Source organism: Microcaecilia unicolor, chromosome 13 (assembly GCF_901765095.1).
Source record: "Microcaecilia unicolor chromosome 13, aMicUni1.1, whole genome shotgun sequence".
Taxonomy (NCBI): domain Eukaryota; kingdom Metazoa; phylum Chordata; class Amphibia; order Gymnophiona; family Siphonopidae; genus Microcaecilia; species Microcaecilia unicolor.
The window spans coordinates 78462090-78487580 of record NC_044043.1 but is presented as its reverse complement, the minus strand read 5'-3'; the positions used below and the strand labels follow the sequence as shown (position 1 = coordinate 78487580).

The window sequence follows — 25491 nt, the reverse complement described above, 5'->3', positions numbered from 1 at the left end:
AGCCAAGTAAATAGACTGCTGCTGCTCCCAGCTCCTTGTTTCCAGCTCTGAGCAGCAGGCTGAGACTTCTCCAGCATGTGTGAGAAGTTTCCGCATGCTGCTCAGAGCAAGACGTTGGGAGTGGTGGCAGTCCATTTATTGGTTGCCAGCAAAGGTATGCCTAGCGTGCCCACACGGAGGGAGGGAGTAGAGAGAGAGGCAAGTGTTGCTCCCCCCCTCCACCCGGCCACCCCTGGCCCTTCCAACTGCAGAGCTGGCTACGTCCGGAGAAAGAGCCTGTTGTTAAAAATTTACCAGCACACCCCTGATGACATCATACCTTATACTATGAGTTAAGATAATTAGGCAGACTGGATGGACCATACAGGTCTTTATCTGTTATCATCATCTGCTATGATATGGCCTGACACTGCATCCAGCTTTTCATACTTGAGTTCGCAAATGTGGAATGCTTTACCCCTTGACCTGAAAATTATTCAAAACCTAATTAACTTCCGTAAAGCACTGAAGACACATCTCTTTAACATGACATACCATACATAGTGATTCATAATTTGACTATAATTCTCCACCATATACTCAACAATTAGATTATTTTCTCCCTATATAGGTATTGCCTAATTTATTATGTATTCCATGTTCAATATGTAATACCAGTTGCCTGTTCTCCTCTTTTGTACCTAATTGTTCATCATATCATCCATGTTTATTTATTTATTGCATTTGTATCCCACATTATCCCACCTATTTGCAGGCTCAATGTGGCTTACATAGTTTTGTTATGACATTGTCATTCCAGAATATCAGATACAGTTAGTAGTGTACAGAGATCAAGTAGGGAAGAAAGAGGAAGTGATTGGGCGGTGATTGTAGAAGTGGATTTTCATAGCTGGTTGGGTTTGGAAAGTGGATCAGTAAAGCTATTGGTTCTCGTTGTAGGCCTTGTTGAAGAAGTATGTCTTCAGAGATTTGCGAAAGTTATTTGTTTCGACAATTGATTTCAGGTCTGTGGGTAGAGCATATGTTTCTATATATATTACCAATTGTATCTGTACTCTGAAATGGCATATGTCATGATGGAAATTGTAAGCCACATTGAGCCTACAAATAGGTGGGGAAATGTGGGATACAAATGCAACAAATAAATAAACAAATAAAATATGTATTTATTTATTTGTTTGTTTGTTGCATTTGTATCCCACATTTCCCCACCTCTTTGCAGCCAATTCCGGTCTGAACAAATACATGGTTTGGATTGATTCAAAGCGATATTGTGGTAGAGTGAGGTACATGTATGATAGGTACAGATGGGGGGAATTAGATAGAGAGAGGGGAGGAAGAGTCAGGTAATGTCCATTACGGTCTTTGGTTACATTGTGTCGCAAGTGTCCATGTATCTTATGTTGGGTCAGTGGGGTATGCTTCTTCTGAACAGTTCTGTCTTTAGTGCTTTCCGGAAATTTAGGTGGTCGAGCGTAGTTTTTACTGCTTATCCAGTTCTAAATCACCCCACGGTGGCCAGCATTTAAAAAAAGGCTGACCATTGCAGGCTAAATATTGACCAGTTGACATTTGTTTTCCTGTAAGGTTAGCGTTTAGAACGTGGTTACATTTTATTTAATTCAAAATACATATTCTGTATTTTTCTATAAACATACTGATATGTCATTCATTTTTTTTCTATTCTGTGGTAATGATATGTTATCTGTTTAGTGTGCTGGCTTGGATCTCTCTAGGAAAGGCAGAGTATAAGTTTCGTAATTAAATACATTAAGAGAAAACTGGTACATTTCCAGCATGCCCAGAAGGTCCTAAGCAGTTGATAATACCATAAACCAAAATAATGGAAATGTTCATGTTCAGACATAATACGGAGTAACTTCCTTTCCTGCAGCCACACACACCAGAATACAGAGACCCTAGGCCCATACCTGCGGTGGCTCGTACGGCACCATCACACTTTGCCTCCCGGTAACAGGGTCATCCACATACTGGGAGAGATTATTGCCCTCCACACGGATCAGGTGGCTTGCTGGGGCTGCCTGGCCTGAGGAGACACAATCTACATTTCAAAGAACGGGTCCTTTTACATGTGTATGAGACTTTGGTCAACAGTTTGAAAGTAAAGACAACACAGACACTAAATACAACACAGCTCCAACCCAGGGGCGTAGCCAGACACCCAAGTTTGGGTGGGCCTGGGCCCAAAATGGGTGGAAAGAAGAACTCTGCCTTGTCCCACAAGTGATTTGGTCTCTCCTCTCTCACCTGCATGCTATATGGTCTCTCAAACATCCCATCTCCCCACACATACCTTTTAAGTACCAGATTTTCACTGGCAGCAAGCAGCAAGTAATACACACTGCTTATGTTGACCCCACAGCCTTCCCTCTGATGCATCTTCCTGTTTCTGCATAGGCGGGACTACATCAGAGGGAAGGCTGTGGGGCGGGTGAGAGCAGTATGTATCAGTCGCTGCTCAAGGCAGGCGAAGATCTGCTATTTACAAGGTATGCAGTAGGGACAGTTGATGGGAGTTTTTGGCTGATGAGGCTTAGGGATCCCTGCCAGCCAAATCATAGGTGTGCTGCTATTGGGTGGGCCTGAGCCCAAAGTGGGTAGGCATGGGCCCACCCAGGCCCACCCTTGGCTACGCCACTGCTCCAACCCCTCAACAAGAGCTTTAGCAGGGTTGATTTGTTAACAAGTACAGCAGGCAGGGGCGTAGCCAGACTTCAGCGGGAGGGGGTTCCAGAGCCCGAGGTGAGGGGGCACATTTTAGCCCCCCCCCCCCACCAAGGTCTGGCTACGCCCCTGTCGTAAACATACCCCTAAATTTTCAGCTGAAAATTCATCTTAATCTAGGAGTTTAAAAGTTATGCTTATAAAGTTAGGCCTGCCATTCATTTGCCTAGATTTATGATCCTAATTTATGACTTTAGGGCCAAATTCTATATATGGTGCTACGAGTTATGTACGTTAAAATGGGCGTGCACATATATTTCAGGACTTCTAAAAGTATACATCAGTAAATTTCACAGAAAAAAAAGCCACACAAGTAGTAGGTATAGACTGGTGCACATATTTTTCCAGAATAAGGGGGGAAGTTATCAATGTGGGCTACCAGTCAAGTTATTTTAGCACATGATCTCACTCCATAAAATGGGGCTCTGTACTAAAATAACCTAATCCAGGGGTTTCCAAACTTTTTCGCTTCGTGGCACCCCCTACCCCGGCCACATGGGTCTCCGCACCCCCCTGGCCAAATGGGTCTCCGCATCCCCCCCCCCCCCCCAGCCACATGGGTCCCGGCCCCCCCCCCCCCCCCGGCCACATGGGTCTCCCCACACCCCTGCCACATAGGTCTTCCTTTCCCTGCAGCTCTCTGCCTTCTTCAAATCCAGCATAGCTCGCTACCTTCTTTCCTGCAGGTCCAGGATCGTTGCCGCTTCCTTCTTTTTCCCCCACCACTGCTTGCAGCTTACATTTTTGGGCCATCTGCGATTCACACAGGCACTCTGGGACCTTCCCAGTCTGCCACGTCCGGCCCTCTCTGATGCAACTTCCTGTTGTGAGGGCCGGATGTGGCAGAGGGAAGTGAATGGCGAATGGCCCGAAAATGTAAGCGGCAGAGGGGGAAGAAGCAGGAAGCGGCAGAAGCCGGACCTGTGGAAGGGGAAAGTAAAGAGCGATGCACCGCAGCACCCCTGAGAGTTCGCTGCAATGCACCAGGGTGCCGCAGCGCACAGTTTGGGAACCGCTGACCTAATTTGTGGTAAAATAACCTGTCTTAACAACAGCCCACACTGATAACTTCCCCCCTAAATTTTCAACTGTTGTAAAATCTGAGATTAAAAAATATCCACAGACTTTAACAATACATACACTGTTGGAAAGTTGCCTGCAGACCAACCACCTGGCTGGGCTTTTCTTCAGCCAAAAAGGGGGAGAATGGGGGAAGATAGGCTCTTTCCAATCAATAGGGGAGACGTATATTGGAATAAAATGTAATATTTATTATAACAGGTTGACTCAACACAGCCATGTTGGTTTGGACGTGTTACTATGGCCACGCTTGTTGTACGCATTTTTGCCACTGCCCCGAATGTGAAAATCTTCACTTTGCCCACACCTTGACTTCTGAGCAGAAGGAACTGCATGCCCTTTGTGATTTGTTTATTTCTTGGCGTATAAACCATTCAAGTACTTGATATACTGTTGGAAGACTCCTGAAGAAGGCGCTACGGCGCCGAAACACGGCTGAGTTGAGTCAACCTGTTATAATAAATATTACATTTTATTCCAATATACGTCTCCCCTATTGATTGGAAAGAGCCTATCTTACCCCACTCTTACCCTTTTTTCCTTATTTTTCTCGTGGGGATTAAGTGCACCTCCACCCAGGGGCGTAGCCAGACACCCAATTTTGGGTGGGCCTGGGCCCAAGATGGGTGGGCAGAAGAACCCCACCCCATCCCATCCCATAGGTGATTTGGTCTCTCCTCTCGCCTGCATGCCATATGGTCTCTCAAATATCCCCCCTCTCCTGCACACCTTTTAAATTTCAGGTTTTCACCGGCAGTGAGGAGCAACTAATACACACTACTCATGTAGGCCCCACATCCTTTCCACTGATGCAGCTTCCTGTTTCCGCATAGGCGGGAATAAGTCAGACGGAAGGCTGTGGGGCCAGTGTAAGCAGTATGTATCAGTCGCTGCTTCCTGCAGGCAAAGATCTGCTATTTATAAGGTATGCAGGAGGGACAGTTGTTGGGAGTTTTCAGCTACTGGTGGGCCTGAGCTGAAAGTGGGTGGGCCTGGGCCCACCCAAGCCCACTCTTGGCTACGCCACTGCTCCACACTCTGTGTGGCTTTCTGTTTTAGACTTTTCTTCAGCAAAAACATGATTTTACTCCACCACATCCATGGACCTATCACCTGCACTTCTCATGTCCTTAAATAAAAGCAGAGCTGTAAGTCTGTGCTTGTGGCTGGGTAAAGCCAGGACTGGATGTGCCCATCCTGCGAGAGCAGACCCAGCTCATCATCCTGTCTGTAGCAGATACATCAAGCAAATGAGGAGGAATCCAGTTAAACTAATATGGAAATATAATATTTAATTTAAAAAAAAATATTTCTAAAAAGCAAGGAAAAGACCTCAAAACGCCCAACCGCTTACTTTCAATTTTCAGCGGCTTTAACTGGGGGCGCGGTGTTCATCGCTGGTTGAAAAGAAACCTTGCTTGAAACAATTACTACAATTTTTTAATTTATTTCCCTCCCCCCAATTTTTTTTTTTTTACAAATTTATTCTTTTTTTATTCTCCAATCTCAATGCTGACTTCAAATCTTATTTGGTTCACAAAAACCTTTACTGATTCTTATGAAATGCTATGAAGCGCCTATTTTCAAACACAGAGTAATCGTAGTAATTGTTTCAAGCAAGGTTTTTACGACCAGTGATGAACACCCCGCCCCCAGTTAAAGCCGCTGAAAATTGAAAGTAAGCGGTTGGGCGTTTTGAGGTCTTTTCCTTCCGCAAATAGGTGGGAAAATGTGGGATACAAATGCAATAAAATAAAATAAAATAAAATAATTAGTTTAACTGGATTCCTCCTCATTTGTTTGGTGACCTTATGCTTTGGAGTCCTTTATGGCGATCCTCTTACTATTGTCCACTTATGTAGTAGATACATGCCATGCGTTGAGGCAGAATGCCAGCTCTTACCATCGTTGAAGTCCCGTCCCAGTTCGTGGTTTGGGCAGCGTTTCACCACTTCCGTCACATGTTCTGCCTTCTTGTAGACAGGCATAGCCCGTATCCCAGTGCCCGGAGGAGGTGGTGTGGACACCTTAATCTGAATGGGGCAAGTCTTTGCGATCTGACAGTACAGCTTCTTCAGCAATGGTGAATACTAAACAAGAACAGACAATCTGAGTTGTGACCACTGACCCGCTCAGTACTGACTACTTCGTATTTATAGTGGATTAAATAATAATAGAAGCCAGACCCATGTCTGAGTTACATTCATCTGTCCGGATATGGATTTCAGAGTACAGAAGTAAAACCATCCATAAAACACTAAAGATAAACGTAAATGGTAGATAAATTAGTTCAATAACCCATAACACAATAATCAATTTTTAAATAAGCAATAATTAAAACATAAAAAGCATAAACAATCTTTACAAATACCTTAGGCGCCCTTTTACTTAACTGCATTAAGTGCACTGCTCCCTCTAAGCTGAGCAGGAGTCCTCCAACTGCCACTCCTCCACTCAGGTCCACTTCCTTGAAATTTGGCTGTCCCTGTGGGGGGGGGGGGGGCAGTATGCAGGTCCCTGGGGGGGGGGGAGGTGTGTGTGTGTCAGCGGAGGCATAAGAAAGGTGTGGACGTCCTTCTTTCAAACATTTTGGATGTCCTCAACTGCCCCCCCCCCCCACAGGGACGGCCAAATTTCAAGGGAGTGGAGTGGAATGGAGTGGAATGGAGCAGGGGTGTAGCCAGACACCCAATTTTGGGTGGGCCTGGGCCCAATATGGGTGGGCAGAACCTCGCCCCATCCCACAGGTGATTTGGTCTCTCCTTCTCTTGCCTGCATGCCATATGGTCTCTCAAACATCCCCCCTCTCCCGTATACCTTTTAAATAGCATATTTTCACCAGCAGCGAGCAGCAACTAATACACACTGCTCATGTTGGCCCCACATCCTTCCGTCTGACGCAACTTCCTGTTTCCACCTAGGCAGACATACATCAGAGGGAAGGCTGTGGGGCTGGTGCGAGCAGTATGTTTGTCACTGCTCACTGCAGGCGAAGATCTGCTACTTACAAGGTATGCAGGAGGGACACTTGTTGGGAGTTTTCGACTGGTGGGGCTTGGGGATCCCTGCCAGCCACATCATAGGTATGCTGCTACTGGGTGGGCCTGGGTCCACCCAAGCCCACCGTTGGCTATGCCACTGGAATGGAGGAGTGGCCTAGTGGTTAGAGCACTAGTCTTGCATTCCTGAGGTGGCCAATTCAAATCCCACTACTGCTACTTGTGATCCAAAATCCAAATAAGTAAAAGGGGTGTTGAAGACATAGCAGGCATGGACATCCTTCTCACAGAAACATGCACATTTTGGATGTCCTCAACTGCCGTTACAGGGACGGAGGATTAGCGAAGGACGTCCTTCATCCATACTCTAAAAAAAAAAAAAAAAGACGTCCCTGATGAGCACTTGGACGTTTTCACCTGGACTTGTATCTTTCTAAGGTTGTAGATGGCAATTTATTTAAGGTTGTAGACAGCTATTATGCATGCAGCTTGGCTGCTCTGCACTGGCTTCCCCTCCAAAGGAAGGAAATCGTGTGCAAATGAGCTAACAGCGAGCAGGTCATTTGCATGCGATTTCCTTCATGCATGCCCGTTCCTTTCCGAATCACTAAGGGATCAGTAAGGGAAGGGCTTTTTCTGTTCAGTTAGTGCATCTGGCTGAAGGTAAGGGAGCTATGTACCTGGGAGCAATTTCTGAAGTCCACTGCAATGCCCTTTAGGGTGCCCGCTTGGTGTCCTGGCATGTCAGGTGGACCAGTACACTACGAATGCTGGCTCCTCCCATGACCAAATGACTTAGATTTGGTCATTTCTGAGATGGGTGTCCTCACTTTCCATTATCGCTGAAAATCAGAAACGACCAAGTCCTGGGGACAACCATCTCTGCTGGGGACAACCATCTCTAAGGTCGACCTAAATTTGCTGATTTGGGCGTCCCCAACCGTATTATCGAAATGAAAGACGGCCGCCCATCTTGTTTCGATAATATGGGTTTCCCTACCCCTTGCTGGAGCCGTTCTGCAAGGACGTCCCCAGGAAAACTTGGGTGTCCCTTTCAATTATGCCCCTCCACGTGTTTTTTTATAAAATACTAGTGTAAGTGACACAAAATCAGTAGACGTAAATGTTCATGCCTGGACTGTGTAAGTACAAGCACAGATTAATGCATTTTATAACCTCTGCATATACTTGAGAACGTCATCCATGCTTCACCCCAACTCTGCCCTTGTGGATGCCTACCAGCAAAGAGCACGCCATCATGGCAGTTGCATTTGCGTTGGCTAGCGTTTTCTAAGAGCCTATTTAGGCTTGAAAATACTTTATAAAATGAAATTATCCTCCAAATATTTAACTTTTTGCCTGCCATTGTGCCACCCCCAAACCACACCTCTTTTTACACATACAGCTTTGGTTATTTGCAATTAAAACAGCCAAAGTTAACCCCAAATACATACATCTGGCTTGGATTTTCTTCAAAAACTTTTTTCAAAAGCACCTACATGGTCAGCACTACCTCTGACCGCATAAGTGAAGTTCAATATTACTCTCAGAAACCTTTCAGATGTCAGAGATATCCACACGGAATGCTGTAGAGACTCTGTTTAATGCACCCTAAAATATTCCAGCCACTGTTGCTTTTCAAGCCTGCATGATGCAGAATATTGCCATTTCTAATCATTAATCGAAGAGGGAAACACGATCACCTAAAATAGGTTACTGAACAAAATGCCTTTAAAAGTGTGATTATGTGTCAAATAATCACAGACACTGAGCAGTTCTAATGTTGTGTCCCTGTTTTGAATGCTAATGCACATACTTCAACCTTACCTCAACTTGACTTCCAGTCATTAGATTTTTAAGAGAGTGAGTTCTTTCCTCACCTCTCATCCAGAATAATTTGAGGTAAACAATGTAGTAATGTCATCCTCAGAATTGTGTTCACTGTATTTTCAGGAGAGGAGAAGGGTAGAGAAGAGGGGGGCGGTGAGATTATTGGACAGTATCCACCAACATGCTGGGACAGGAATTCTGACTCTTAAAGGATCCCAAAAATTCACCTGGAGTTACATAAGTGAACACACACCAGTAAGCTCTTGACATGGATGTGTTTCAACAAGTCAAGTTAGATTGGACTGTGGCTGACAATGAAAATATGAAAAGCCCCTTCTAGGTCTGTAGTGTTCCGATGAACAATGCCAACCATAAAAGGAAATTCACTACAAGTTTCTTTTCTATTCTTTTCTTCTTACTGACTTGCTAACTTAGATTCCACCAAGAGACATGGCTCCTACTGATGGCTCCTATCATTTATGTGGCACCACAAGATGTACGTACACAGCACTGTACAAATACAAAGACTTGACAATCCCTACTTTGAGGAGCTTCTAGTCTAATTCAGAGGTTCTCGGGACACACCTAACCAGTCAGGTTCTCAGGATGTCCACAATGAATATGCATGAGATAAATTTGCATGCACTACCTCTACTGTATGCAAATCTATCTTATGCATATTCATTGTGGGTATCCTGAAAATCTGACTGGCTAGGTGTGTCCTAAAGAATTGGTTGAGAATCACTGGTCTAATGAAGACACACAGACAAAAGAGGTTCTAGTAAAGTAGAGTTATTAGGAACAGAAAGAAAAATTGTTTGACTTAAGGTGTTGTTATGACCCTATAAATTCCTCAGCATTCAACAGGCCCCAATATATTTAAATCTCTGTCTTCATGGGGGCTAATTTTATATCTATTTTATAAAGACAACATAGGCTCATACAATGACTCTTAGTGGTGCACAAAGGAGGTATGAATAGAAGAAAATATTTTTTCAATTAATGTATAGTTAAGCTCTGGAATTCATTGCTGGAGGATGTGGTAACAGCTGTTAGCATAATTGGGTTTAAAAAAAGGTTTGGACAAGTTCCTGAAGGAAAAGTCCATTGGCTTCCACTGTACAGCACTGGGTCTTGTATTAATTTATATATTTATTTGTTGCATTTGTACCCCACATTTTCCCATCTATTTGCAGGCTCAATGTGGCTTACATAGTACCGTCAAAGGCGTTTGCCCAGTTGGTTGATAACAAATACAAGGTTGTATAGTGATCAAATGAGGTAGATATGGAGGATCGGAAGGGGTGAAGATTGCATGATGTCCAGTACGATCATTACTAATGTTATGTTCCTGGGTGAAGAGGTTTATGTTGGGTTGTTGGGGTAGGCCTTTTTGAAGAGGTTGGTTTTTAGTGATTTCCTGAAGTTCAGGTGATCATGGGATTGTTTTCACCGCTTTTGGGAGGCCATTCCATAGTTGTGCGTTTATGTAGGAGAAGCTGGATGCGTGAGTTATTTTGTATTTCAGTCCTTTGCAATTTGGGTAGTGAAGGTTTAGGTATGATCTTGACAATCCGACTCTGTTTCTTACTGGTAGATCTATATCACGTATGCTGGGACTATGCTGTATATAATTTTGTGGACTAGAGTGCAGATTTTGAAGATGATCCGTTCATTGATTGGGAGCCAATGCAGCTTTTCTCGAAGGGGTTTGGCACTTTTGAATCATGTTTTGCTGAATGTCAATCTGGCTGCTGTATTTTGGGTGGTCTGAATAATAATAATTATTATTTATTATTACTAGTTAGCACTAATAGTTGTAGGAAAGAAACTTTGTCGATGAGAGGAGGAAATGTTGAGTCTGTGTGGAAAAAACAAGGCCTGATATTGAGCCAGTATGGCAACTGCTGGCATCCATCCTATTGGCAATGGCGAAATAGTCTACATATGTTGGTCCTATGGGAAGCGAAAGATAGTAGAGGTTCGCTACGACGGACCAAGGAGTTTTGGGCAATATGGGAACCTTATATTCAAACCCTTAATTATCGAATTCGAAGTTTAGTGATAAATAGTACACATGTATAGATTTGAGATAATTACTGATGTGATGACACATGAGATATTATAGCCTGGATGTTACTATAACGAGATTGGATTGAAAGAGAAGGGGGGAGAGGGAGGGGGAGGGGGGAGGGAGCAAAAGGGGACTAAAAGAGAAGGGGGAATCAGATGAAGATGGATGAAGACTGATAGATGTTGGCTGTATTAGTTATATTATTTGGTTGTAGGTTTGCATTTGTATAGGTTAAACTCGAAGTTCTTAACAGATTAATAAGGGGGGGGGGGGGAGAATAAGGATGAAACTGATGTTAATGCTGATGATGGTAGATAACATATAGATACATATAGATACAAATGACATATAGAATATTAACCAAATGTTTGATGTTATTGATACTATTCAAAGTGATACATCACCAATAAATAACGTTGAAGGAAGACTATAATGAGGTGGGGGGGGGGGGGAGATAAAGATAAAAGAATGATGACTGAATGTATCGGAATGTTTATTGAAAGTAGTTGACGCTATTTGATTGTTCACACATTTGTAGTGCACATGTGTATTTTTTTTATGCTGTCATTAATAAAAACATTGAAAATAAATTCATATATATATATATATACATTCAGCAGCACTGAATAAATGTAGTTTTTAGTTTCTTTATTTCTTGATATACCGTCTAGGGGTACAAGCCATCATGGTGGTTTACAATAATACAATTTAATAGGAGAGGTTACAATGAGAGCTGAACTACAGTGCATGTAAAGGAAAGAGAGAAAACATAATGGGGGCTGTTATTCAGACCCCAACTCCCGCGGTCAGCACTTATCCCAAATATTCAATGCCAGGCCGTTTTCGGTGACTGACATTGAATATCTGTTTTATTTTTGGACCGTTTGAACATAACTGGCTAAGTCGATATTCAGACAGCTGGTTATGTTCAAACTGGCCAAAGATATCCCCAAATATAGTCGCTAAAGTGGGGCTGAAAATCGGAGAACAGCCGGTTGTATCGGCTGATATAACCGGCTAGCCACTAGCTGCCAACCGGCGATATTCAGCAGGAGATAGCCAGCTATCCCCTGCTGAATATCACTGGATAGCTGATTATGAGGCACTTAACCGGCCAGGTGCCGATCTTAGTCAACTAAATACTTTTGAATATTGGGGGGAATATAACTAACAGAGGGGTCCTTTTACTAAGCCACGTAAGCATCTACATGTGCCCAACGCGTGCCAAAATGGAGTTACCGCCCGACTACCGCGTGGCTCTTGTGGTAATTTCATTTTTGGCGTGCGTCTGATACGCACATCTGAAAAATATTTTTTTATTTTCGGGCGCGTGTAACAGATCGGCGCACACCCAAAACATGCACCTACACTACTGCAAGCCATTTTTCAGCACGCCTTTGTAAAAGGACCCCAAAGATAGGAGAGAAAAATACAGGGAACTTTCACATTTAATGGCCAATAGGCCAAGTGTCCCAACCGATAGGTCCCACATCAAGGGGGCTGTCAAGTGACAACCGAAATCATGCAGTAAGCCCATATAATTGTATAAAAAAATAGATTTTAAGAGCTAACATAGTAACATAGTAAATGATGGCAGATAAAGACCTGTACGGTCCATCCTGTCTGCCCAACAAGATAAACTCATTTTACATGGATTGTGACACTTTATACCTGAGTTTGATTTGACCTTGCCATTCTCAGGGCACAGACCATAGAAGTCTGCCCAGCACTCTTCTTGTACTAAGTTCTTAAGCTAACGTCGAAACCCCTTAAAATTTACACTCCAGCCCATCCATATCTATTCAGTCATGATCAGGACGTAGACCATAGAAGTCCGCCCAGCACCGGTTATGCTTCCCAATTACTAGTGTCGCCACCTAATCTCCGCGGATCCATTCCTTCTAAACAGCTCCCTAGGGCAGTGAGAAGGACCTCAGCCAGTAAGATTATCAGAATACCCACAGTCTACTTACAATGGAAGCAGTGCATGCAAAAGTCTATCTCACGCATACTCCTTGTGGATACTGGGTGGAGGACCCCCCAGGACAAATTTGGGAGTCACTGCCCTAGGGATTTTCCTGGTTCCAAGGAGTGTCACTTCAGTTAGTCATAGTCTTTCTGACTATTTCAACACACTTACTTCATATGTCTACTCGATGCAGTCACCGACCTACAGCATTGCTTATTACCGAGGAAAAGTCTGAAAGCAGTCTGGCACTACAAAGATCTCCTTGTTGCAATATACATTGCAAAATGGGATGAAGCATGGTGGAATGTAAAGCAAAAAAAAAAAAAAAAAAGACATCAAACCCCAAATACTTTCTGCAAAATCTAAATCCACCCAATGATTGTTTCATTTTGACTTAAGCAGATAGTAGAGCCTGCAGCAACAGAATGAAATAATTGCTTATGGAAAGTACATTATTAATTATCCTTTGTAACACAGGTATTTTTGTTGCACCTCACCAGTCTAAAGGTTTTTTTTCCTTATTGTTGGCATGTGAAGTCAATATAGTAGTCGCATAGCATTTTTTTAAAATTGGACTTGTTTCAGCTGTATGCGATTTCTTCTCATACCATTTTTAAGAACTCACCAGGGCGAATCATGATTATTGTTGCATGCACACACAGTATATTATGGGTTGCATGTCTTTGTCAGTGGCAGTAGGCAGGGATGCATGTCATTAGAGATGTGTTATGATTAGTAATAGTAAACACTGAAATTCATGTTGGACAATGCGTGTGGAAGAATGGCAGTGAAAGAGTTAAGGGCATGATAACTAGGGGGGAAAAAACTCTGTGGTGTCCCCCCTCTTCCCTTGGTGCCCTAAGCACATGCTTACATAGTAACATAGTAGATGACGGCAGAAAAAGACCTGCACGGTCCATCCAGTCTGCCCAACAAGATAAACTCATATGTGCTACTTTTTGTGTATATCTTACCTTGATTTGTACCTGTCTTTTTCAGGGCACAGACCGTATAAGTCTGCCCAGCACTATCCCCGCCTCCCAACCACCTGCCCCGCCTCCCACCACCGGCTCTGGCACAGACCGTATAAGTCTGCCCAGCACTATCCCAGCCTCCCAACCACCAGCCCCGCCTCCCACCACCGGCTCTGGCACAGACCGTATAAGTCTGCCCAGCACTATCCCCGCCTCCCACCACCGGCTCTGGCACAGACCGTATAAGTCTGCCCAGCACTATGCTTATTTTGCTTAATGGTTAATCCAAGGCCTGCTCTTCAAACACGTGCCGGTAACACAGTAAATGATGGCAGATACATTTCATTTAGGCCATTCAGTCTGCCCAGCTGCAATTCTTCCTGACTGGTTCTCTACCACCCTGGGTATAGTTCCACATTTTAACTGTTATCCAACTTACGAAATAGCCCTCTTAACTTTCAAGGCCCTTGGGGTGGACCTCCCAGACTATTTCGCTCGTTTCACAGTTCCCTACTCTCCCGCACGGGCGCTCCGTTCCCTCGAAGATCATCGTCTTGTTCTCCCTGGCCCTAAATTCGCCCATTATGAACGAACTAAGTGTTGCACTTTTTTCCTTCCTATGCCCACACATTTGGAACAATTTTCCCTGTCCCCTCTGCACAGACTCTTTCCTTAAGAATTTCAAAGCCAATCTAAAACCCCGACTATTTAGGCAGGCTTTCGAAGGGTCTGATTAAGCGGAACCCACCAACTGGAGGCTCCCTAAATTTTTCCTTTCTCCTAGTTGTTTTCCCTTGCCTCTCTTTCTTTGCTTTCCTTCCTTTTTTCCCTGCAAGAATCAATAAATGATGTTCCTTTCTTGTTTTCTGTTTTATTAGCCTGTACATCGCTTTGCTCTGCTGTGACAGGCGGAGCAGTACAGCAAGTTTGAATAAAGCATAAACCATATCTCAAAACTGTAGTGGATAGAACAGCAAGAGCAGCCTTCTTATAAATGAGTCCATCTTCAGCAGAGAAAAGATTATTCAGTCAACAGGACAGTTATTTTAATTCCAACAAATTTTTGCTCTGCTGAAAAGTTGCTGTGACGTACATCTACTTAAACGTAAAAGAGTTTCTTAATTAATTTCACTTTTACTGATAGGATGCTATCCATGATCACCGACAGCTAAACACAGCTGGGAAGAAATTCACCACAGGTTCTATTCCCAGGTGGACACTGTCTAACTTCCTTTTTTTTTTTTTTTGTTACATTTGTACCCCGCGCTTTCCCACTCATGGCAGGCTCAATGCGGCTTACATGGGGCAATGGAGGATTAAGTGACTTGCCCAGAGTCACAAGGAGCTGCCTGTGCCTGAAGTGGGAATCAAACTCAGTTCCTCAGTTCCCTAGGACCAAAGTCCACCACCCTAACCACTAGGCCACTCCTCCACTGTTGCTACTATTTGAGATTCTACATGGAATGTTGCTATTCCACTAGTAACATTCCATGTAGAAGTCGGCCCTTGCAGATCACCAATGTGGCCGCGTAGGCTTCTGGTTCTGTGAGTCTGACGTCCAGAAACAGAAACCTGCGCAGCCTTCTAAATGGAATGCTGCTAGTGGAATAGCAACATTCCATGTAGAATCTCCAATAGTAGCAACATTCCATGTAGAATCTCCAATAGTATCTATTTTATTTTTGTTACATTTGTACCCTGCGCTTTCCCACTCATGGCAGGCTCAATGCGGCTTACATGGGGCAATGGAGGGTTAAGTGACTTGCCCAGAGTTACAAGGAGCTGCCTGTGCCTGAAGTGGGAATCGAACTCAGTTCCTCAGGACCAAAGTCCACCACCCTAATCACTAGGCCACTCCTCCACTATGGGTACAATAATTTAGCTTTAACCACTGTGGGATATAAATGTCATAAATAAATAAAAATTAAATAAAAAAAAAAATAGTAAACCATGTACTGATATTGGGAGGATTAGCAAATTGGGGGGTTATTTTGGGGGATATTTTTTTCCAGACCAGGTGTTAACATTCTGACAGTCTCTGTCAAAGGGACCCTTTCATGTAGACATTCCTGGGCAGTCCTGAACATGCCCGGGAAGTGAAAATTTCTGGAAGAGTGAAGTGGTATTAAAGTAAGTTCTTAGGTAACAAATTCTCTCATTATGCCATGTTATGACATGGATAAATCTCTACCAAACAGCAAGAGGATTGCCCAGAGGGGGAGAAAATCTGCAGCTCCATGCAGACAAGTCTCTACTGATAACCTTATCAAGTCTTAACAGCTCCAAGATCTGCTTCAAAGATCAAGGAACAATAACAGCTCTTGGGAGGTTCACATGTTCTTATCCCTTCTGCCCCACAGATGAGTAACAAATGCTTGTAGGCCAAGGTGCTTACTGCCCACAGAGGAAGCGCATTAAAGTTTTATATTACCATCAAAAACGTCTTCAATACATGATGTCCACCAGTTATTTCACTGCAATATAAAATCACATGACTACCACATTCCAGTCCCAACCAGTTCACCAGTTAAGTTTGCCCTATACAGTGATGAAGCCCACTGTTTAACAACACCTAATTAGCAATAAAGGTGGAATTAGAACCTGGGTCTCTCCAGGTTTCACTTTCTGCACTCTAGCCATACGGCAGTGGAGTCATCCATGTTACCGTAAGACACTTTATTTCACATTTTTGCTTTATGTACCAGCTCAACATGATGACTTCATAGGATCCTTACTTGCAGCAGCACGTAATGCATACTGGGGAAGTTAAAGTAGACTATTTTCTCAGATTTCTGATCTTCTGAATTTTCAAACATGAGCTTGAGACAAGTTATAATCAGAAAGATAGAGGGGGCAGGGCTTTCAGCTCCTTGGGAAAGAATGGGTCATGGCTTAGTGGAAATAGTTTCTAGTGACTTGAAAGCAGGGGCGTAGCCAGACTTCGGCGGGAGGGGGGTCCAGAGTCCGAGGTGAGGGGGCACATTTTAGCCCCCTCTCGGCGCCGCCAACCCCCCCCTTGCCGCCATTTTTGACACCCCCCCCCCGCGGCCACCACCACCTTTGACCCCCACCCGGCGGCAACCCTTTCGACCCCCTCTTCCCGCTGCCACCGTCGGGTACCTTTGCTGGCGGGGGTCCCCAACCCCCACCAGCCGAAGTCCTCTTCTCCGGCGCGGCCACGTTGCTGATCTGCAAGGGCAGGCTTCTGTTTCTGTGAGTCTGAGACTCACAGAAACAGAAGCCTGCCCTTGCAGATCAGCAACGCGGCCGCGCCAGAGAAGAGGACTTTGGCTGGCGGGGGTTGGGGACCCCCGCCAGCAAAGGTACCAGAGAGCGGCGGAGGAGGGTTGGCGGTGGGAGGAGGGCTCGAAGGGGTTGGCGGCGGGGGGCCAGGGCTAAATCTACGGGGGCCCATGCCCCCGTGGCCCCACATAGCTATGCCCCTGCTTGAAAGCATCTTTGAACAGGAACCTTTAACACTTATGGCCTGATATAACAATTGAAACAGCCAGGAGAGGCTCCTGGCTGCTGCTGGTGTTCTGGAACCTTAATAAAAATTATAAAAAAAAAAAAAAATCACCTGTCTGGGGCTAACTGGAAATTTTCAGCACTACTTAACTGGATAGTGCCACTGAAAATGTTCAGTTAGTGCCCAAACCACAACTGGCTATTTTGTAGGCATTCCGGGGCGGAGTCAGCACTTAACTAGTTAAGTGCCAATTGTTAGCACTAAAGCAGCTAAGATAAGTGTATAAATAGGACTGAATAAAATGCAGTCCTGTTTTTAGGTGGTTCATTGGCTGAGTATCGCACATAACCTGCTAAGTACTTCCATATACTCAGAAATTCAGTTTCAGAGTCCAGTTGTGACCCGGAACTGAATTTCCGAGGTTAACACCGGCACAGTCAGCAAAATTTTGATCACCACCTGCTGAGTATCGGGCTCTCTATTTTTAGCCACAGAAGGCCTCTACACTGTACCTGGTCCTGACAGATGTAATCTGGGCCTGCTATCTTGGGTTAGGGGGCTCAAGGGACTGGTCTTCACTTAGGTCCAGGTTCCGTCAGTTCATCCACTCAGGAACCACAAGACACTCAGAGGATAAGAAAAACTGGAACATGTATTGAACTGGATAACTGATGATTTCCACTGCATTGATCTTAATACAGTCCAGGTTTAACTCACAATTGCTTTCCAAGATGATCACAAGCAGTAGTCTTTTCTGGGTTAACATATGTGCAAAAACCTTATGCCTGTCCTGTGGCTTGATTGAACCCCAGAGTGGATTTCACTCTCCCAATGTACTTCAACACCATCCAGGCTAGACTCCTTATAACTGTCTTTTCCCTTCAGGTTGCCACCCCAAAAGTCTCACCTCAGCCATGGGTAGACTACATTCCACCCAAGCCCCAGTTACAGCCGGACTCCTCAATCCACCAAATTTTTGGCTCCTCAAATGGCTGATGCGATGTGACAGCTTACTGTCAATTAATCTAATTCACTGGGTTTGGCACTTCAGCCCCCCCCCCCCTTCTTAATTGCAATGGATCACCTGGCAGGGGGCTATAGGTAGCTCAGACCTCAAGCAACCAAGGACAAATCTTTCCCCTTGAACTTCCCTTTGAGCTTCTCCCGGGTTCTCCAGTCACTCCCCTAATGACTTACTACCCAGGGCTCACGCTATCATAATTCTTAAACAAACTATGGGTTACACAGACAAGACTCGTTAATTAATTCCTTGCGTCTTCTTCATGGCTGAAATGATACATGAGGCTTTCACAAGACAACACTGCCACTGCGGTCTGCATGATGGTGGAGTCTCCCACCAGCCCACTACCCTTTATCTCTTTGCCATGTCTCTTTGGGATGACCCCTTTCATTCTGCCTTTTTGGTGTTCAGCATAAGGTAGTTCTGTGCAGAGCATCAGGTGCCATTCAGCACACCTGCCTAAGGGACCGAAGGGTGATAAATCCCTTCAGGACACACGTGATGCTTATGCAAAGGCAACCTCCAGCCTTCCAACATAAAGGAAGCTAGAAGCTTGATTCATATCCCTTGTTAAAGTCTCAGCATTGCAAAGTGACTTTGAGGTTATCATAAGATCCATGAGAATCTGAGATTGGCCGGGAATGTAGAAAACAGAAAAAGTGGAGTTTCTATTACTGTTAGGTCTAATTATTTTGGAGGATTCACTGATCACACTTGAGCCTAAGTTAGGCTAGGAATGAATTAGATGTGTTCATGAACCACTTATTTACAAGTGACTAATATGACACTATCAGTTGTTCATCAGTCTACAATGCAACAGGTGTTTCTTTTTCTTTTACATTACATTAAAATACCGTGTTTCCCCGAAAATAAGACAGTGTCTTATATTAATTTTTGCTCCCAAAGATGCGCTAGGTCTTATTTTCAGGGGATGTCTTATTCGGGAGTAGTAGGGGGACTGTGGTGGTCGGGAACAGTATTGAAGTGGGGGGCGGTATCTTGCAGGAGTAGGCCGTGGCTCGCCTATCTGCCCACAGTGACCGCAGGACTCGAGCGGAGCAGAGCCGCCCTGGCCAGGCTGGGAATGGAGAAGGGGTATGCACTAGGGATGGTAATGGAATGTGGGGCCGGGCTGCTCTGGCTGGGGGTCTCGGGAGGTTGTGAGAGGGCTTAGGGCGCAGGATCATCCCTACCGTATTACAAAAGTTTTTAAAAAATTCTACGGTAGCTCCGTTCCCCGTTGGTGGTGCTTTATGCGCTCCTCCTGTACATTCGCAACACTTTCCATCCTTCTAGTCTGACTTAGCCCTTGGGCGATGGAGCAGCGCCAAAAGGGCTCAGTTACTCATTTTCTTTTCTTTTATTATTTCTGCAAGGGGGGTGTTTCTTTTCTTTCTGGGCTCACTTACCGGTAGTTGATCTTCACAAAAGTGTGAAGGAGGATGGAAGGAGTCCGCTGGACGATAGATTTTCTACCTCAGTCTTGTTTCTTGCATTTCTTTAACGTTATTTCGTCTTTGGGTTGCAGCGAAAAAAATTAAGGTTTCTGTTTCCATGTCCCATCGGGGCCAAACAAAAACTTTGCTAGGTCTTACTTTCAGGGGAGGCCTTATATTTAGCAATTCAGCAAAACCTCTACTAGGTCTTATTTTCAGGGGATGTCTTATTTTCGGGGAAACAGGGTACTTATATTTCACAGTTACCTACACAGTTCACTGCAGATCATACTCTGAACACTAGGCCTCCCCTAGAAAATCACAATAGTATATCGGTTAAAAATGATCTAATACAAACTTCTTGAATAAGTACGTCGTCAGTGCTTTCCTAAACATTATATAATCATTAATCATTCTAATATCTGAGGGTAAAGCATTCCATATTGGTGAGGCTTTTTTAATGTTCATGTGCAGTATTATATTACATGGATAATATATTATTCAAATGCTGCTTTGTTTTAATCACAGATAATGGGCCTTTGTGGTTTGTATACTTCAACACATCTCATCACGATAGTTCATTCAATCAACGAACTCTAGTTTGTATTTCGAGCTCCAAAGCTCAAACTCATTCGCAGAGTTGAGGAAGCTGCTCCAAACCAGGGGCTCTATTTATTTATTACATTTGTACCCTGTGCTTTCCCGCTCATTGCAGGCTCAATGCGGCTTACATAGTAACAAGAGAATACAATCAATAGTTTATGGGACTGCTACACCCCAAGGGCTCTGTCAGGGAAACTCTAATTCCAAGGACCTATCACTTGGTTCCTGGATCAGCTCTGACTGAGTTCATGGGGCCTTCCCATTCCAAGGGTTCTGCTACTCATTTTAGGGGCCTGCTCTGTAGCTCTTCCCTCCCAATGGATGTATCAATAAGATCATGGTGCAGCTCCAAACCAAAACCGACTGCATCGAAGAAACACAAAACAAAATACTAGTAAGATGCAAACCAAGTTGGTATTAAGACAGTTGATATTCTGCTGCTATCTAGCACAAACTGTGAGCAGACCACAACTCCCAAATTCTGTATAAGTCTCCCAATTTGCTTAGCCATATTTGGGTGTGGATGCCAGATCCACATTTAATTTGAACACACCTAAAAAGATGCATGTGTAAATTCCAATTATTGTCAATTAGTATTGAAAATTGGTCATTATCAGTCAATTATCAACACTAATAGGCTCATTAACTAATTGAGTAGCGTCAGGGGCATAGCCAGATCACAAAGTGAGGGGGCCCAGAGCACAAAATGAGGGGGCACATTTTGGCCCGCCTCCCCACTGCTCCCCCGCTGCAAAGCCACATACTTTGGCTGGTGGGGGGTCCCCATCCCCCGTCAGCTGAAGCGTGTCTCCAGCGATGCTCTCCTAACATTTACTGCCCTGCTTCCCCTCCCATTACACATGCTCAATTTTAATACAACTGAGCAGGCATGAAATGTCACGTATGCTCAGTTTCACTAAAACCGAACATGCACGCAATGAGAGGGAAGCAGGGCAGGCAATGTAAGGAGGAGAGCAGCGCTGGAGAAACACTTCAGTGGTGGGGGTTGGGGACCCCTGTTAACCAAACCAGGGGCCCTAGATCCATTTGGGGGGCCCAGGCCCCTGTGCCCCCCATAGCTACACCACTGAGTAGCTCACCTAAATTAGCCATATGCACAATTTAACGTGTGCTACTTGCTGCGCCATATATAGAATCCGATGGAAAATGCACGCTAAGCTAGTCTATGAAGGACGCTCCACACAGAGTGCCCTTTACAAAATACCAGCTTACCACAGATCATCCCAACACCATACTTCGGTCACCATTTATTGAATGCAGCCCTAAGTGTCATACGTACAAACTCCCATCTGCCTGGCAATTTTCTGGTGATGTGGAAATCCAAACTACCTGGAAATGGAGCTTCAACTTATCGTGCAAAATAAAAAGAAAAGCGCTTTACACAGTTAGATAGCTGCTCACTTGCTATACACCTGAGTGAAAGCAGTGCATAGGGAAAGGGAAATGGGACTTGATATACTGCCTTTCTGAGGTTTTTGCAACTACATTCAAAGTGGTTTACATATATTCAGGTACTTATTTTGTACCAGGGGCAATGGAGGGTTAAGTGACTTGCCCAGAGTCACAAGGAGCTGCAGTGGGAATTGAACTCAGTTCCCCAGGATCAAAGTCCACTGTACTAACCACTAGGCTACTCCTCCACCAATAACAGCCAACCTCATCAGTGATGTCACAATGGCTTGATTGCCCGATACTTGGCTCACTTCTGATATTGTGATGTCATAAGGGAAAGGGGGAAAGGGAAATGGGACTTGATATACTGCCTTTCTGAGGTTTTTGCAACTACATTCAAAGCGGTTTACATATATTCAGGTACTTATTTTGTACCAGGGGCAATGGAGGGTTAAGTGACTTGCCCAGAGTCATAAGGAGCTGCAGTGGGAATCCACTGCACTAACCACTAGGCTACTCCTCCACTCCACTCGGAAGTATACTGTACTTCCGATGCAAGTGTGGAACAGTTCCTGTAAGAAATCCTGGAAATCTTCCAAAAGGAGCTGTCCCAGGTATGTGTGACTGGTGAATGCACCACATGGATAGAGTTAACAGATTATGAAGCTCTGCAACTCCTGACTCCACTTTGCCCATCAATCAATTAGATCTATCGGATCACTCCAATCAACCTTTTAGTTCATGCTATCGAAACAATTCCACAATTCCTATTAATTCCAAGGCAAATTACTGTGTCGCAGGTAAAGCAGAATTGATAACTGAAGCGCATAGGGTTACATACAGTGGTGGAAATAAGTATTTGATCCCTTGCTGATTTTGTAAGTTTGCCCACTGACAAAGACATGAGCAGCCCATAATTGAAGGGTAGGTTATTGGTAACAGTGAGAGATAGCACATCACAAATTAAATCCGGAAAATCACATTGTGGAAAGTATATGAATTTATTTGCATTCTGCAGAGGGAAATAAGTATTTGATCCCCCACCAACCAGTAAGAGATCTGGCCCCTACAGACCAGGTAGATGCTCCAAATCAACTCGTTACCTGCATGACAGACAGCTGTCGGCAATGGTCACCTGTATGAAAGACACCTGTCCACAGACTCAGTGAATCAGTCAGACTCTAACCTCTACAAAATGGCCAAGAGCAAGGAGCTGTCTAAGGATGTCAGGGACAAGATCATACACCTGCACAAGGCTGGAATGGGCTACAAAACCATCAGTAAGACGCTGGGCGAGAAGGAGACAACTGTTGGTGCCATAGTAAGAAAATGGAAGAAGTACAAAATGACTGTCAATCGACAAAGATCTGGGGCTCCACGCAAAATCTCACCTCGTGGGGTATCCTTGATCATGAGGAAGGTTAGAAATCAGCCTACAACTACAAGGGGGGAACTTGTCAATGATCTCAAGGCAGCTGGGACCACTGTCACCACGAAAACCATTGGTAACACATTACGACATAACGGATTGCAATCCTGCAGTGCCCGCAAGGTCCCCCTGCTCCATGTGACGGCCCGTCTGAAGTTTGCCAGTGAACACCTGGATGATGCCGAGAGTGATTGGGAGAAGGTGCTGTGGTCAGATGAGACAAAAATTGAGCTCTTTGGCATGAACTCAACTCGCCGTGTTTGGAGGAAGAGAAATGCTGCCTATGACCCAAAGAACACCGTCCCCACTGTCAAGCATGGAGGTGGAAATGTTATGTTTTGGGGGTGTTTCTCTGCTAAGGGCACAGGACTACTTCACCGCATCAATGGGAGAATGGATGGGGCCATGTACCGTACAATTCTGAGTGACAACCTCCTTCCCTCCGCCAGGGCCTTAAAAATGGGTCGTGGCTGGGTCTTCCAGCACGACAATGACCCAAAACATACAGCCAAGGCAACAAAGGAGTGGCTCAGGAAGAAGCACATTAGGGTCATGGAGTGGCCTAGCCAGTCACCAGACCTTAATCCCATTGAAAACTTATGGAGGGAGCTGAAGCTGCGAGTTGCCAAGCGACAGCCCAGAACTCTTAATGATTTAGAGATGATCTGCAAAGAGGAGTGGACCAAAATTCCTCCTGACATGTGTGCAAACCTCATCATCAACTACAGAAGACGTCTGACCGCTGTGCTTGCCAACAAGGGTTTTGCCACCAAGTATTAGGTCTTGTTTGCCAGAGGGATTAAATACTTATTTCCCTCTGCAGAATGCAAATAAATTCATATACTTTCCACAATGTGATTTTCCGGATTTAATTTGTGATGTGCTATCTCTCACTGTTACCAATAACCTACCCTTCAATTATGGGCTGCTCATGTCTTTGTCAGTGGGCAAACTTACAAAATCAGCAAGGGATCAAATACTTATTTCCACCACTGTAGTTGCACAGCAGAGGAAGATGAGAAGGATTCTGTTGGAACAATTTTTAATGTAACAGAAGAAAGGACAGAGAAAAAGAGGGAAAGAAAAGGAAAAAGAAAGGAAAAAGTAGAAGGGGCATGAAAACATACGAACATAAGAATAACCATATTGGGTCAGACCAATGGTCCATCTAGCCCAGTATCCTGCTTCCAACAGTGGCCAATCCAGGTCACAAGTACCTGGCAGGATTCTATAAAAGAAGTGATACATTTCCAAGTGTCTAATCTAACAGAGGTATAGGTCTCAATTTTCCAGCTGTAAAAGTACTGTATGATAGAACAAGTAACACATTTATAACTTATAAAGCAGAGTTTCTTCATTTTCACGATAGTGTATAGTCTGTCTGTTTTCCAGGCTCTGTCCTCATTCTACCACCCTCCAGAATGGCCTTGGCCCTGTCCTCAAAAACTGTTGGAACATCTGTCTGGCACATCAACCAGAAACTGGAGGGAGAGGAGAAAGAGTGCAGCCCCTGCCGTGCTCGAAATAGGAACCGGTGTCAAGACCTTTTCACGATAACACAGTAAATGATGGCAGATGAAGACCTGTAGAGTACATCAACTCTGCCCAACTAGGTGGCCAGAACCCCACTCACCACTCTGTGCAGGTTATAGTCATTCATAATTATAAACCGGTTGGCAATTTGCCATCATGCCAACTACATAGAGGCAGTTAAATATAATGCAGTCTTGGAACAATATATGTTCAAGCCAAAAGTATTGCTAACAGTATTTAACTTGCTAATTTCAACAATAAAATGTCTTCCCCCTCCTTCTTGAGATGCGCGGCGGGAACATGGGAGCGTGAATCAGTTGAGCTTCTGTGGGAGAGGGTAGTAAGCAGCTTGGATTACCTGAGCTAAGAAAACTCCCTTCATGAAGCATGAAAGGGATTTAAATTTAATCCAAATCGGTTGCTCAGTCCCTACTTAAAACACATTTGTAATGAACATGCTCTGTTATTTCAATATCTGTAGAGAAACCAACGTCGATGAACTGCAGACACAGCACAGACTGTATTGGTCATAGATTTTGATATGCTGCCTTTCTGTGGTACAACCAAAGTTATGTATGTTTGATTTGTAAACCACCTAGGTTATAGGCAATATATAATTTTTTAAAATAAACACATAAGTTTTTATTATATGCAGGTACTTTCTAGGTTATTTGTGGTCGTCCACAGGTTGGCCCTCAGACTGCTTGCAGGAGTCAGATTCTTTATCTGTCAGGGTCAGCGTTAGGGGGCAGTTAGTGGGGTGGTGGGGGCAGTCCACCCCGGATGCACGCTGCAGGAGGGGTGCAGGGAGCAGCTGTGTGGCTGTTGGCTCAGCCAGTTCCCTGCTCCCTCTGCTGTTACTTCCTGTTCCGGGTTCAGAGGGAGCAGGGAACCGGTGGAGCCGACAGCCGCATGG

The 25491-nt window shown here is 44.5% G+C and overlaps 1 protein-coding gene across 2 annotated transcripts in view; it reads right to left on the bottom strand.

The window, feature by feature from the left end:
• TP73 (tumor protein p73) overlaps nt 1-25491 on the bottom strand; it is a 240611-nt gene that overhangs the window by 39766 nt on the left and 175354 nt on the right. The window contains exons 5-6 of one of the 2 annotated variants that reach the window (XM_030185833.1): nt 5729-5915; nt 1932-2062 (exon numbers count right to left, since the gene is read on the bottom strand). In XM_030185833.1, coding sequence (XP_030041693.1) covers nt 1932-2062; nt 5729-5915 — 318 coding nt within the window. The remainder of the gene's footprint in view (nt 1-1931; nt 2063-5728; nt 5916-25491) is intronic. The other variant, XM_030185834.1, reaches the window with a different exon arrangement.